This window comes from Schistocerca cancellata, chromosome 6 (genome assembly GCF_023864275.1).
Source record: "Schistocerca cancellata isolate TAMUIC-IGC-003103 chromosome 6, iqSchCanc2.1, whole genome shotgun sequence".
Classification (NCBI taxonomy): Eukaryota; Metazoa; Arthropoda; class Insecta; order Orthoptera; family Acrididae; genus Schistocerca; species Schistocerca cancellata.
The window spans coordinates 534,571,766-534,586,821 of NC_064631.1; the positions used below are offsets into that span (position 1 = coordinate 534,571,766).

Sequence of the window (15,056 nt, forward strand, 5' to 3'; positions counted from 1 at the left end):
AGAAATAACTGGCCTAGCAGAGCAAACAGAGCATTTGCAGGTAGTGGCTAACATAAGCCAAAAGCTTTATGCAGTGCACCAAACTCAACTACACTGAATAAACTCCTAATACTCAATAAATTCATCAACATCTATATGCAGTAACCAATTCACCACAGCAAAGTTCAAACACTGATATCTATACTAGCACAAAGTGTTCAAATATTCTCTGTGTCCCAAACTGTTACACTGGAAAAATGCCTAAGCCGTGAATCAGTGCACATTGAAATATTCCTAACATTGAACACACCTGAACACACATGGCTGTCTGGCCACTCAGCCTGACTGATAACCTTACCCAGCCAGCAGTGAATGCCAAAAAAAGAACATGAGCCTCTCACTCCTCACCTGTTTGAAAACTCGATCTTGTGACTGCTACTGTAGTAATGTAAGCTATTACATTCTAGACCACCATTGGAACACACTCATAAATCATTTAACATGCATTCATTTGAAAATATAGGATATACATTTACAATGCATTTTCATCCTGATACTACAGTGTTTAATTTTAGACATAGCAAACATCATGTTTTTAATTAAATATTGTACACTATAAATAAAAACTGCAGGAACCTAATCAAGTTCATGTCTATTCATAATGGCCATGCAGAACAGCTGTAGTCAAATTATCATCTTACAGAATTAAGATTACCAAAATTTTCTGTTAAATGCATGTAAACAAATTGGGATAACAGGACAAACTGTTCATGTTAACACTAATCTTTTATGCATCTGTCGAGAAATCTTTGGTTTGGCACAATGTTTACTATTATTAAACAATTTCTTTGTAAGATTTATAAGCTGGTGTTAACCTATTACATAAGTGTAGTCATTTTATGGCTGGCATCATATTTCCATCTGTGTGCTGTATGCACATGTACTGTGTTTATGTTAATGTTGTCACAAGAAATTTTACACATAAATGTCAATAATTTACACAACATTTGTTGTATGAATATGGTAGTAATTTTACTGAATTCTTCTTTTTATTGGAATTTCAACACTGTCTTCAGATTTTTGTAGCTTGTCTGGAAGTGATTTTTGTGTATGGGGTGAATGTTTAATTTTAAAACAATCAGAATCTTGCCTTCTGCTTAGTGTCCATAACCATGTGATGACTCAGTTTAGCCTCGCCACTGTGGAATTTCCATGTGGCTTCTGTTGACCAGCTAATTAGATATCTATCCCATTCCCTCACTCTGTTATCTATAGTGACTTGGAGCACTCTACAGCTCACACCTACTGACCTGGCTCGGCCACTACATTGCAAATTGCTAGCCACACATCACTCAGCCAAACCTCTCATTCTTTGATTAATTTTTATATTGGTCATACTGCTCATAATGTGAGAAGTTATACAATAAATTTATTTGAGTGCCTGCCAGTATTATTTTTCAGCAAATCTGTTATGCTCTCTCATCAGACAAAAACCTATGGCTATTTGTGCCACACTTCTTTGTGTATGCACAATCTATGCAAGAGACTATCTCTACCTTTAGTCTAACCTGATATGGTCCACAAGCTTGAACTGTTTTCTACCATTTGCTTTATCTACAACTGAGTTCAAGAGACCACTCTACTTCATATGTAACATGTGACTGACTCTAGTTGTGGCTCATAAATCCTGTAACTAAAGACTATTAGATTTTTCCATTTTGTGAAGGTCTCTGTACATCGCTACTCCCTGGTATCTTATTAACTCTTACACTTCCCTGGAAGATAACTAGATGTTACTTCTATGTCTAAAGAAGACTTTTCACCCAGTGTAGTGTTGATTTCTGTTTATAATGGCTTTTTGATCCAGTCACAAACCTGTTTTGATATCACATATCAGTATATTTTTCCTAATTTGTTTTTTAGCTGTCAGTATGGTATTCTGATCAAAGAGCTAGAAATATCAAATCAACATTTATCTCTATCCATTTTGTCTGTTCATGAAGAGCACAAGCAGGAACTATATTTTCAGGGTTACTCTGTGTCTTATTGGTAAGTATTTGGATACTAATTTTTGCACCTCCAACAGATTATCCAACCCCTTACACCACTTGCAGTCATATGCGTATTACCTTCTACAATTGGTAATAGTTTTTTTAAAGGAATTAAACCATTGCATGTTAGCACAGTGGAATTTCACTTTTGCTTAATGTCTACTGTACCTCTATTTTGTGTAGTTCATGCAGCTTAGAACAAGCTGCCATGTCATACATTCTGTACATGACCTGTAAAAAGTAATTACAAATTCACAAATTTCAGAGTTTTCGCTTTACTTGTATTGTGAAATCTTTCTACTTTCAAAATTTCATGGTTTTAGGTCAGTGGAAAATTCCCTATAAGTTTTAATGTGTGAATTTTTAGTACCACAATGTATGATATAAATGGCCATATATTTTGATTGCATCGGCATACAAGCTTAAATTTTTTATAATGCCCAGGGATCATACACCTTAGTATGTGACATAAATTTCAACTTGATATGTCTTATCTATTCCTGAGCAGTAGGGTTCTTGACAGTTCAACAGACAGATGGACATACAGACAACAAAGAGATCCTTCCTATTAGGAACCCAAAAAATGATTGACACTTGCAGTATAACCTTGGTACATATCTTAAGTTTGTTTAAGACTTGTACGAAAATCTAATAAGAGAGCAGCAGTATTTCTATAAGTGCTTCTCAATTTAGATAAATGTTTTTGGCCTTAAATATTTCATTAATTGTAATAAAATTTGTTGCTTCTATTTCAGATATCATAAATTCTCATTTTCCCATATTCTACTGGATTGAATTTTGAGAGTAAAATCCAGAACATCTTCTCTTTGTCAATTAACAGCTCAGCTGTTATGTTCAGATGGCTTATACGTAGCATATATTCTTGACATATATTTTAGTTCATTTTCCTTAACCAACTGCAAGTTGCAATAACTTAAAACTTTGTGTGGTGTGAACTGCTTTGGATACATTACAGTGCTTTTCATAATTTCCTGACAGTGTTTAACATTTTTATTAAAAAAGTCAAAATTTAAATTTTCAATCATTTTGCATCTTCTGTGATCTAGAAGATTAGATATGACACCATTGATGGGGTTGTGTGCAGGACTTATCTGTCATGTTTCATAGTAAAATAAAGTAATATTGTGTCAGTTGCTGTAATTCACTATATCTGTTGAATAAATCATTGTTAAAGGATATACAGATATTTTGTTGGGAAACAGAGAACAAAACATAAGTGATGATGACTGATAACCATGTAAATTATATCTGTAGTGTATTCAAATATAATCTTTCACATTTTCAGTGGAAAAAAGCCCTCAGCTTTACTTACTCCATGTAGTACAGTTTGCATATAACATGTACCTTGAATACTATATGATAACATGCCCACATCATGTATTTCTTGTTTTGTTTGAATCTGTTTGGTGTTTTGATCTGTTACGATGAATATGGTGGAACTATCAGCATTTACGAAGACTGGACTAGAAGGACAATGGACCACTACTCACTTCTCTCTGTGGATTGTTCTACAGCTGTAAACTGTAAAATAATTTTCAATTGAAATCATTTGAAACTAATCTGTAATATGTCAGAGGTGAATTAAATGGGTGCGTTAAAACAGTAACATCAATAATTAGTCACTGGAAATGCCTTTGACTATAGTTAAAAACTGAAGTATTTAAAAATAGAAATAACCGCACTACAGGCAGGTAAAATTTAAACATTAACTAAAAGGGTCAATCCATATCAAGTGATCAAATGAGTATTGCTTGACCATTTTTAAATATTTTGGTTTTTTATTTCTGATTACCCCATAATTGAGAAGTTCAAACAGTTTTTAAAAAAATTTGTTCCTTGCTAACTTACTGAATAGCGGCCATATTTATTTGGAAGCACATGACAGTTTTTCAATCTGTAGACTTTAGCTTTAATTTGAATATCTCTGCACTGGGTTCAGTTACAATATTGCAATTGGCATTCTGATTGTTTTTAGAAAAGTCTCTTACACAACATTGTTTGTTACCGAAACTACCTTAAACTCAAAAATAACCAGTCAAAATTACTTCCAAAGTTTGGTATGGAAAATGTAGAAAATCCAGTTTTTATATCCAAAAATAACAACCAAGGAGTGATTTATCAGAGTGTATTTTTTTCTCTAGTTAGATATCAAATTACTAGCCTTATATAGAGCAGGAACACTTACAAATGTTTTCTTAATTTTTTATAAATTTTTGAAATTTGAAATATCTTAAATTTTTGTAAATCTCAGAGCTAGTTATCTCTGGTAGGACTGAATATAAAAATGTGTTTTTTTGTAGATCTATATAACAGCAAAGTACCGCAAAAATTTCAACACTGATATTTGACTGTGAACAAAGATATGAGTTTTTGAAAATGAGGAAGTAATTCACATTATGTTACAACTGATCCTATGGTTGTTGCCTACTTAAATGGTTTATTGTTTCATTGTTATAAAATTTAGTTGTAACCTGCATTTAATTAACACTACCATCCCATATTTAGTCAGTACTATTTATTTTAGTAATAAAATATTAAACGATAGGAGCTTTTGCTTTAGTTCTATGTTAAACAAATGAATATTTACATCTTGGTTTATTCTCAATTAAATAGCACACTATAACAAGTTCAAAATGATAAAAATAAAATAATGGACATGTGAAATTTCTGCACGAATTTTGTCTTCAAGACAATTGTGTACAGGAGCTCAGTGGACAGAAAAATAAATCTTCACAGGAGCCCAGTAGTCAGTGACAAGTCTGTACATGATGTGTGCAGCCTCACTACATTTACTGGATGTGGAACTGTTTTAGACAATCTGTTTGGAAACCTCAGTTGGTGTGGGTGTACATACTTCTCCAAGACTGTAGAATATTTTATGTTCTTTTCTTGCGAGTGTAAATTTTAGTTAACTAAAAAATTCTAAAATTTAATAATAAATAAATCTTAAAGACTAATTGGAATGTAATAAAATGGATGAACAGTTCTCATTGGATAGGTAGTAAATGAAGTGTGTCACAAAACTGTTTATGGCTCAATTTCAAATATCTTAATAAATGTTAAATACTTTGATAAAGATAGACAAACTTTGTTTAAATTATGAGGAAGTTCTTCCATATCATCACTTTGTGAGTATCATGAGAAAAAATATATTCTAAAGTACTATCACATTTTTGAAAAAAAAAAAATGCTCTGATGATCTGATTGGGTAGACCGTTCATCTGGTGCAAGTCTTTCGATTTGATGCCACTTCGGCAACTTGCGCATCGATGGGGATGAAATGATGATGATTAGGACAACACAACACCCAGTCCCTGAGCGGAGGAAATCTCCGACCCAGCCGGGAATCGAACCCGGGCCCTTTGGATTGACAGTCTGTTGCGCTGACCACTCAGCTACCGGGGGTGGACTTGAGAGAAATAAAACTTGAACATTTGTCCACATTAAGTAGAAGCAAATTAGCTTCCCCAATCAAACTTAATGTGATTCCTGGAAATTCTCTGTGCCCAAATTGTTACTCTAAAACATTTATTGTGAATCGAGAACCACAATCATGTAACACTCTTAGTGACATTTATATTCCTAATGAGGAAGCTATTAGCAAGTTAGATTTTGCTTGTTCTAATTTAGAAGTATCTCCTGCTTCGAAAATAAGAAACTTGAGTAGCAGAAAAAGTAGCTACTGAAAACATGGTACAATGAATTTCAGACAAAATTACAAAAGACTTAGAATCATACTTTAATAATGCAGATACCAACAGTATTTCTAAAAAGGAAGAAAACTTATCTCCACAATCATCAGGCACTGAAAATTTAAGCTTAATCAAGAAATTAAAAAAATGTGTTCAGTGATACCTAAAAAAGAAAAAGTTAAAATTTTAAGTTTGCTCCCTGACTCATGGTCAAGAGAAAAAAATAGTTCACGAATTCAACATTTCTGATCATTTGGTTAGACTGACTGAAAAATTAGTGGAAGGCAGGGCACTCCACCAGTTTTATGACAGAAGAAAGGGGTAGGTATAAGGGAAGAAACAATTGAAAACATCAAGCAGGTTTTTAGAAGATGATGAAAATAGTAGAATGTTCCCAGGTAGGAAAGACAGCAAACAGGGTTGTTATAAATGGAGTTAAGGTAACAAAGTACAAATGACTAGTGCTGTCAAATTTAAATAAATATTATGTAGCTTTCAAAAATGCTCATCCTGAACACAAAATTGGAAGGTCAGAATTTTGTGACCTTTGGCTTAAGTGGTGTATTTTGGCCAGCTCAGGAACACACTCTGTATGTGTTTGTTTGTTTCATCAAAATGTCAAACTGATGATTGCAGTTGAAAACTCAATTATGTTAACTACAAAGATTTACTAGATTTAATGATCTGTGACACTAACTATTGTGACTGCACAATGAGTTTGTATGATAAATGTCCTGGTAAAGAAACCACTCTTGAATTGTTTAACGAATCTGAGGAGGAAATGCCTGACAAAATTACCTTCAAACAGTGGGTCACAGCCAACAGGGCTGAAATGATAATGGTGGTTACATCTCAGGAAGAGCACATTGAATCTTTAATTGATAACTTAGAATATCTCAAAAGTCACCAATATGTTTCTCAAATCCAAAGCAAGTTTTTGAAGAACAAGAAAGCACAACTTTGTGAAACTGAATGCATAGTCCGAGCTGATTCTGCAAAAAACATTATATTTGTGTTTCAGGGTGAAATACAAGGGTATCACTGGGTTAATGATCAGGCCACAGTGCATCCATTTGTTCTCTGTTCAAAAATGAGAAAGATGAAGTTTGCAGTTCTTCAGTTTGAATTCTACACTACTACTTGGAGCACAACACTTCAGTTGTCTATGTGTCTCAAAAGTATGTATTAAGTAACATAAAGAAAAGTTGCCCAAGGTTGAGAGGCTCATATACTTTTCAGATGGAACTGGTAGTCAATAAAGGGAAAAAAAAATTTTCAAATCTTTAGAACTACAAAGTAGATTTTGGGTTGGAGGTCGAATGGCATTTTCCTCCTCTTGCCATGGTAAAAATGTATGTGATGGTGTAGGAGATACAACAAAACATGAAATGAGTAAATCCAGCCTACAAAGAACGACCACAGACCAAATTCTTACAATAGAGGACATGTATGGCTTTTGCATGGATAACTTTAAAGACATCCCTTATTTTCTCATCTAGAAACAAGAGGTATTCTTCATATCATAACAACCCTTCAAAGCAGATTTGAAAACTATATAGCAATAAAAGGAACAAGAGATTCCACAAATTCGTTGGCGTCACAGAAAACTTACAAGGATCATTGTATCAGTAAAACTACGAGGGCAGTTCAATAAGTAATGCAACACATTTTTTTTCTGAAACAGGGGTTGTTTTATTCAGCATTGAAATACACCAGGTTATTCCCCAATCTTTTAGCTACACAACACTATTTTTCAACGTAATCTCCATTCAATGCTACGGCCTTATGCCACCTTGAAATGAGGGCCTGTATGCCTGCACGGTGCCATTCCACTGGTCGATGTCGGAGCCAACGTCGTACTGCATCAATAACTTCTTCATCATCCGCGTAGTGCCTCCCACGGATTGCGTCCTTCATTGGGCCAAACATATGGAATTCCGATGGTACGAGATCAGGGCTGTAGGGTGCATGAGGAAGAACAGTCCACTGAACTTTTGTGAGCTCCTCTCGGGTGCGAAGACTTGTGTGAGGTCTTGCGTTGTCATGAAGAAGGAGAAGTTCGTTCAGATTTTTGTGCCTACGAACACGCTGAAGACGTTTCTTCAATTTCTGAAGAGTAGCACAATACACTTCAGAGTTGATCGTTTGACCATGGGGAAGGACATCGAACAGAATAACCCCTTCAGCATCCCAGAAGGCTGTAACCATGACTTTACCGGCTGAGGGTATGGCTTTAAACTTTTTCTTGGTAGGGGAGTGGGTGTGGCGCCACTCCATTGATTGCCGTTTTGTTTCAGATTCGAAGTGATGAACCCATGTTTCATCACCTGTAACAATCTTTGACAAGAAATTGTCACCCTCAGCCACATGACGAGCAAGCAATTCCGCACACATGGTTCTCCATTGCTCTTTATGGTGTTCGGTTAGACAACGAGGAACCCAGCGGGAACAAACCTTTGAATATCCCAACTGGTGAACAATTGTGACAGTACTACCAACAGAGATGTCAAGTTGAGCACTGAGTTGTTTGATGGTGATCCATCGATCATCCCGAACGAGTGTGTTCGCACGCTCCGCCACTGCAGGAGTCACAGCTGTGCACGGCCGGCCCGCACGCGGGAGATCAGACGGTCTTGCTTGACCTTGCGGCGATGATGACACACGCTTTGCCCAACGACTCACCGTGCTTTTGTCCACTGCCAGATCACCGTAGACATTCTGCAAGCGCCTATGAATATCTGAGATGCCCTGGTTTTCCGCCAAAAGAAACTCGATCACTGCCCGTTGTTTGCAACGCACACCCGTTACAGACGCCATTTTAACAGCTCCGTACAGTGCTGCCACCTGTCGGAAGTCAATGAAACTATACGAGACGAAGCAGGAATGTTTGAAAATATTCCACAAGAAATTTCCGGTTTTTTCAACCAAAATTGGCCGAGAAAAAAAATGTGTTGCATTACTTATTGAACTGCCCTCGTACATCTCTGTCTTTAACATTGAATTACATAATGGCATTTGTGTATGATAAACAACGGTGACTTGCACAGATTGAAAGAATAAGTTTGGAAACAATGATATTTTTGTGCATTTTTACCACCCTGCTGACGCAAGAACGTCATTTAAGAAATCTACTAATGACAAAGTTTGGATACCAATGAAAAACATATTAACAAAGCTGTCAGTGCTTGAACTTACCACAGCAACTGGGAGATTTTATTCTATATCACAAAAGCTGTCTGAAGAAAGAACACCACCACAATTAGGAAGCACCACATCTCGAAAGTATGTTCACTGAAAATATTTATTTTATATTTTTCAAGATAATATAAATGTTTATTTCAGTAATTTTGTTGAATGTTTGCATATAATTAATTACCTCAACTTCAATGACAATTGATTACATGTAACCAATATCACAATTAGGCAACAGCTATAAGATCAATTTTAGTGTAATGTGAAGTACTGTATTTCCTCATTTTCAAAAATTCATATCTTCGTTCCCAGTCAGATATCAGTGTTACAATTTTTTACAGTACTTTGTTATCATATAGGTGTATAAAATGTTAAAAAAAATTTTGTGTTGAGTCCTACCAAAGAATACGAGCCCAAAACTTTACAAAAAATTAAGATTTTCAAATTTCCAAAATTTATAAAAAATTAAGGAAACATTTGTCAGTGTCATTGCTCTAAATAAGGCTGGTAGTTTATAATATCTACCTAGAGAAAAAATACACTCTGATAAATCACTTCTCTGTTGTTTTTTTTTTTTTTTTTTTTTTTTGGGGTCTAAAAAATTGGATTTTCTAAATTTTCCATAGCAAACTTTGGAGGTCATTTTGATTGGTAATTTTGAATTTAAGGTATTTTGGGTAATAAACAATGTTGTAGAGAAGACTTTCCTAAAAGCAATCATGTCAATTGCAGTGTTGTAACTTAACCCAGTGCAGAGATATTCAAATTAACGCTAATGTCTACAAATTGAAAAACCATCATGCACTTACTAATAAACATGGCTGCCATTCAGTAAGGCTGCAAGGTAAGCTTTAAAAAAAAAAAAAAAAAGAAAAAAACTGTTTTGAACTTCTCAACTATAGAGAAATCACATGTAAAACAAACAAAATATTTAAAAATGGTCAAGCATCCGACAATTTTTTTGGATCACTTCTCTTTGATTGACACAAAAAACTATAGACAATGCAACTATATTTCCAAATAATGACCTTTATCTGTAATGGAGGTGTGATTTCTGGTGATTATGTTTCATGTTTAAGAGTTTCTATAATTATTATTTCAGGAGCTGTCATAGCAAGAGAATATGGCTTGCCTTGCATTGTTGGTGTTCAGAATGCTACCAAACTGTTCAAAACAGGTAAAAAATGTTTTTCCAATTTATAGATAGTTATCATTGTTTCCAGTCCCATATGCATACCTTCCCTTACTATTCCTGTTGAAAATATTCAGTTAAAAAATATGGGTCAATGTCTGATACCTGCATATTAATTAACACACTGTATATTGGTAGTCTGTCTAAAAATGCTCCACTTATTATAATTTGTATGTAACTCTTTTTGTAACTTACTTAGTTATACTGTAAAAGATGGACATTTACTTCCATTCAGCAACTATGTGCACTGATAATGTGAACCCACCAGCTTTTGGACAATTTTCAGAAACACTTGGTGCCATTCATAAAGCAGAATTTTTCTGTGGTATTTTTGCTGTATAAACTTCATTGTATGGAGAGGGAATAAGAATGAATCTGGGTACTTCATTTAAATTACTTGCTTCTGCATTCAAATCTCTTTGTTGCTGTTCATATTTGTTTAATATACATTTCCATTCTCATACCCTCCTTTCTCCATATCTGACTTGTGACTATCTCTCTGCCGCTTTAAACTTTTTCTCACTGAATACTGAGCCTTGAATCTTTGTAAGTGGGCTTTCAGAGGGCAGTTGGTGTCAGATACGTGCCAGTTCAAGTTTTTCAGCATTTCTGTGGCATTCTCCCATGAGTCAAACAGACCTTTAACCATTCATGCTGCCCCTCTTTGTATATTTTAAGTATCCCCTGTTTGTCCTATTTTTATAGTTGCCACACCCTTACTCAATATTCTATATGGTCGCACTAGTGTTTTGTAAGCATCTCCTTTGTCGACTGTCTGCATTTTCACAGTAATCTACTAATGATAAGAAGTCTACCATCTGTCTTACTCATGACTGAGCCTATGTGATCATTCTATTTCATCTCTACACAAATTGCTACAACCAGATATTTGTATGAGTTGACTGACTCTCACTGTGACTTTTTGTGTATTTTACTGTAAGACACAACAACAGCATGACCACAATGAATCAAAGTTTATTCTTCTTCCACATACAAGCAAACTACAGCTGAAAACATACACACAAACATAGAAACAATCCACATACTGATACAAGCTCTCACTGTGACTTTTTGTGTATTTTACTGTAAGACACAACAACAGCATGACCACAATGAATCAAAGTTTATTCTTCTTTCACATACAAGCAAACTACAGCTGAAAACATAGACACAAACATAGAAACAATCCACATACTGATACAAGCAGTTACTGACTGTAAGTATGAGTACCATATGAGGGCGAGTGCCTGCTGCACTGGACTTATAAAGAGGACGGCTCTGGTAGATGGCGTGGTGGATGCCATGCTGTGTCCACAAGTCATCTGGTCCATGGCAGGCAGCCTGTGGTGGCTGACTCACACAGATGCTGTTGGCAGAATACTCAAAGTGTAGTGTGCCATGCAAGGACAAGGTGGAGATAGGGTAGGGCAGCTAGGTGCAGTCAGGAGGATAGATGGATGGCAGGCTGTGCCATATTTTTTTTTAATTGCACAGGTGGGGAACTCTCCCTGCAATATATCATACGTTCCTGGAACCCTCCTGACCTCACCCTTCATTAGTCATTTTTGTCACCCATCTAGCCCCTTTCCTGCTCCCATTCCAGCAATGCACAGCTCTCATTCTTCCAATGCATCCAGTCTTTTTACTTCTCTCTGTTTCTGCTGCCCCCCACCTCTCCCCTGTCCACTGTCTAACCTCCAGACTGCACACAGCTACCCTACTGTCTCTCCATCTCGTCTTTGCACACTCCCAAGCAGCACTTCACAGCCCCCACCCCTACCCTGCCATCCCTCCCCCTCCCTGCCCAAGCCTCCTACTGATCCACACCCAGTTGCCACTCCCATCATGTACTACTGCTATTGCTCGCAGAGTGGCTTCAGCTGCCAGAGGCTGCAGTCATGTATGTGTGAGTTGCATTTGTGTGTGTGTGTGTGTGTGTGTGTGTGTGTGTTGTCTATTTTTTATGAAGGCCTTGCTGGTCGAAAGCTTATATTGTGGCAGTCTTTTTGGTGTGCCTATCTGTGATGTAGCATGTCTGCTATATGGTGAGTAGCAACTTTCCTTTTCATAATATTTTATTCCCTGAATAGCTAGATGCCCCCTAAATTGTTTTGTGAGATGATGGAAGATTTGGTTCCATAAGTTAGCACTGGTGTCTTCACAGCTACTTAAATAGGACTGTTTTCTATATTTATTGACTGAAGTTACATTTTGTAAGTTCTTCTCATTCCAAAAGTGTTTTCAGTTCATAGCTTGTGTAAGGTACCAGCCTCTTTCCTTTTTAATTGTATAGTTTTCACTAGTATGCTAACAAAGGGTAATTATTTTCTTCTTTTCTCCCAAGGCATCCATATTTTTTATTTTTTTACTGTAATGACAGAAAGCCTTCAGCTTAAGAGGGATGACATGAAGAACTGTTTCCTCAAAGTATTGTCCATAGTTACTACCCACACCAGCTGCAAGAGGGGAACCCTTGATAAGTTAATCTTTCTGTGTTATCTGTATCTAATTTTCACATTTTGTTCTTAATGACAGTAAACGCTCATATGAACGCTACCTTTAAATTTTCTTTCAATTAGAAAAAAAGCTTTTGTATTAATTATTTTATTCTTTTCCAAAATATCCACCTCTAAAGTTTAAGCACTTTGCATAATTGTTCCACTTTTCTCATTTTGCAAAAGGAATTCACATCTGTAACAGTTGTGCCCATGACCATCATGATCGTAAGAAACCTTTATTAAGGACACCATTAGATGGAAGATAAAATTTTATATGACTACAGTTTTTCACTGTGACACAAATAAGGTATCTTGAAAATGCATAAGGGGACGAAATTAGCAAATAGCAAAATCATGGACTAAGAATTTATTTCAAAAATAATAACAGCCTATGATGGAAAATGACTTTCCTCAAGAAAAAGATCAAATAATTAATTACACTATTAATTAATGCAGTTCCCACCAATGAATTTTGAAACTCACCATTTATTTAAGAAAAGATGTTTGGTAGCAGGAATCATACCAGTAACAGAGATGACACATTAGTGTGACGATTCTGCTTTATTTTCATAACACAGGATACAGCACATCCGCACAGTAAAATGTTCTAAATCAAACTAACTTCTATGGAGTCCACCCAGATATCTCAGTCAATTGTGTGTGTCCACAGGTTAGAGGTTTTTCTCATGCTGGTTACTCATGTTGGTGTACCCACAGACACCCATCTCCCTCCCCACCCTTGAAATGTGGAGTAGTGCTTGGTGGGTGTCATTGAGGAGGTGGATCATACACAGATGCACATGACTGGCAGCTGTGTTATGGCCAGTTGCTGAGTGGGGCATGACTGGACGTTTCCAGTGCCAATCCAATGTGATGCAAGTAACCAAATATGCCATGGCTGGCTGCAAAACTGGGCACAGATGGACTGTTTATCCTTGTGGACTGGCCAATAGCATTTGTGCTGTATAGATGATATGGTGCCAAATGTTGAGGAGACTGGTGGGGGCGAGCATACCAATTTTTGTTTGGCACAGGTAGAGATGGAAGCTGGGGAAGTTGGAATGGCACCTGATATGAGGATGTAAAGCTGTTTGTGATATGGTGTGCAGAAGCTGTACTGTGGTTCTGTTGGCTCTGTAATAGTAAGTATGCGACAGCATAGTCAACATTTGTAGATAACTGATGTGTGTGTGTAAGTTGTCGGGCAATTGGTCCTTTATCAGTCACACAGTTGTCAAGGCAGGAATCCACTATCAGATTATTGTCAACAAGCTTTGCACATGTGTTCTCTGGAACAAAGCCTCTCACATCGAGTCTGATGATGACTGGCACCTCAGAGTCTGAATTAGGCATGTTGTTGTTGTTGTTGTGGTCTTCAGTCCTGAGACTGGTTTGATGCAGCTCTCCATGCTACTCTATCCTGTGCAAGCTTCTTCATCTTCCAGTACCTACTGCAACCTACATCCTTCTGAATCTGCTTAGTGTATTCATCTCTTGGTCTCCCTCTATGATTTTTACCCTCCATGCTGCCCTCCAGTACTAAATTGGTCATCCCTTGATGCCTCAGAATATGTCCTACCAACCAATCCCTTCTTCTAGTCAAGTTGTGCCACAAACTCCCCTTCTCCCCAATTCTATTCAATACCTCATCATTAGTTATGTGATCTACCCATCTAATCTTCAGCATTCTTCTGTAGCACCACATTTCGAAAGCTTCTATTTTCTTCTTGTCTAAACTATTTATTGTCCATGTTTCACTTCCACACATGGCTACACTCCATACAAATACTTTAAGAAACGACTTCCTGACACTTATATCAATACTCGATGTTAACAAATATCTCTTCTTCACAAACGCTTTCCTTTCCATTGCCAGTCTACATTTTATATCCACTCTACTTTGACCATCATCAGTTATTTTGCTCCCCAAATAGCAAAACTCCTTTACTACTTTAAGTGTCTCATTTCCTAATCTAATTCCCTCAGCATCAACCGACTTAATTCGACTACATTCCATTATCCTCGTTTTGCTTTTGTTGATGTTCATCTTATACCCTCCTTTCAAGACACTGTCCATTCCGTTCAACTGTTCTTCCAAGTCCTTTGCTGTCTCTGACGGAATTACAATGTCATCGGCGAACCTCAAAGTTTTTATTTCTTCGCCATGGATTTTAATACCTACTCTGAACTTTTCTTTTGTTTCCTTTACTGCTTGCTCAATATACAGATTGAATAGCATCGGGGAGAGGCTACAACACTGTCTGACTCACTTCCCAACCACTGCTTCCCTTTAATGTCCCTCGACTCTTTAACTGCCATCTGATTTCTGTACAAATTGTAAATAGCCTTTCGCTTCCTGAATTTTACCCCTGCCACTTTCAGAACTTGAAAGAGAGTATTCCAGTCAACATTGTCAAAAGCTTTCTCTAAG

General features: G+C 36.5%; 1 protein-coding gene across 1 annotated transcript in view; it reads left to right on the forward strand.

The window, feature by feature from the left end:
• Positions 1 to 15,056, forward strand: part of LOC126191082 (putative phosphoenolpyruvate synthase) — a 358,083-nt gene that overhangs the window by 321,636 nt on the left and 21,391 nt on the right. Inside the window, exon 27 of the mRNA XM_049931802.1 lies at positions 10,038 to 10,112. Within this exon, the coding sequence (XP_049787759.1) occupies positions 10,038 to 10,112 (75 nt within the window). The remainder of the gene's footprint in view (positions 1 to 10,037; positions 10,113 to 15,056) is intronic.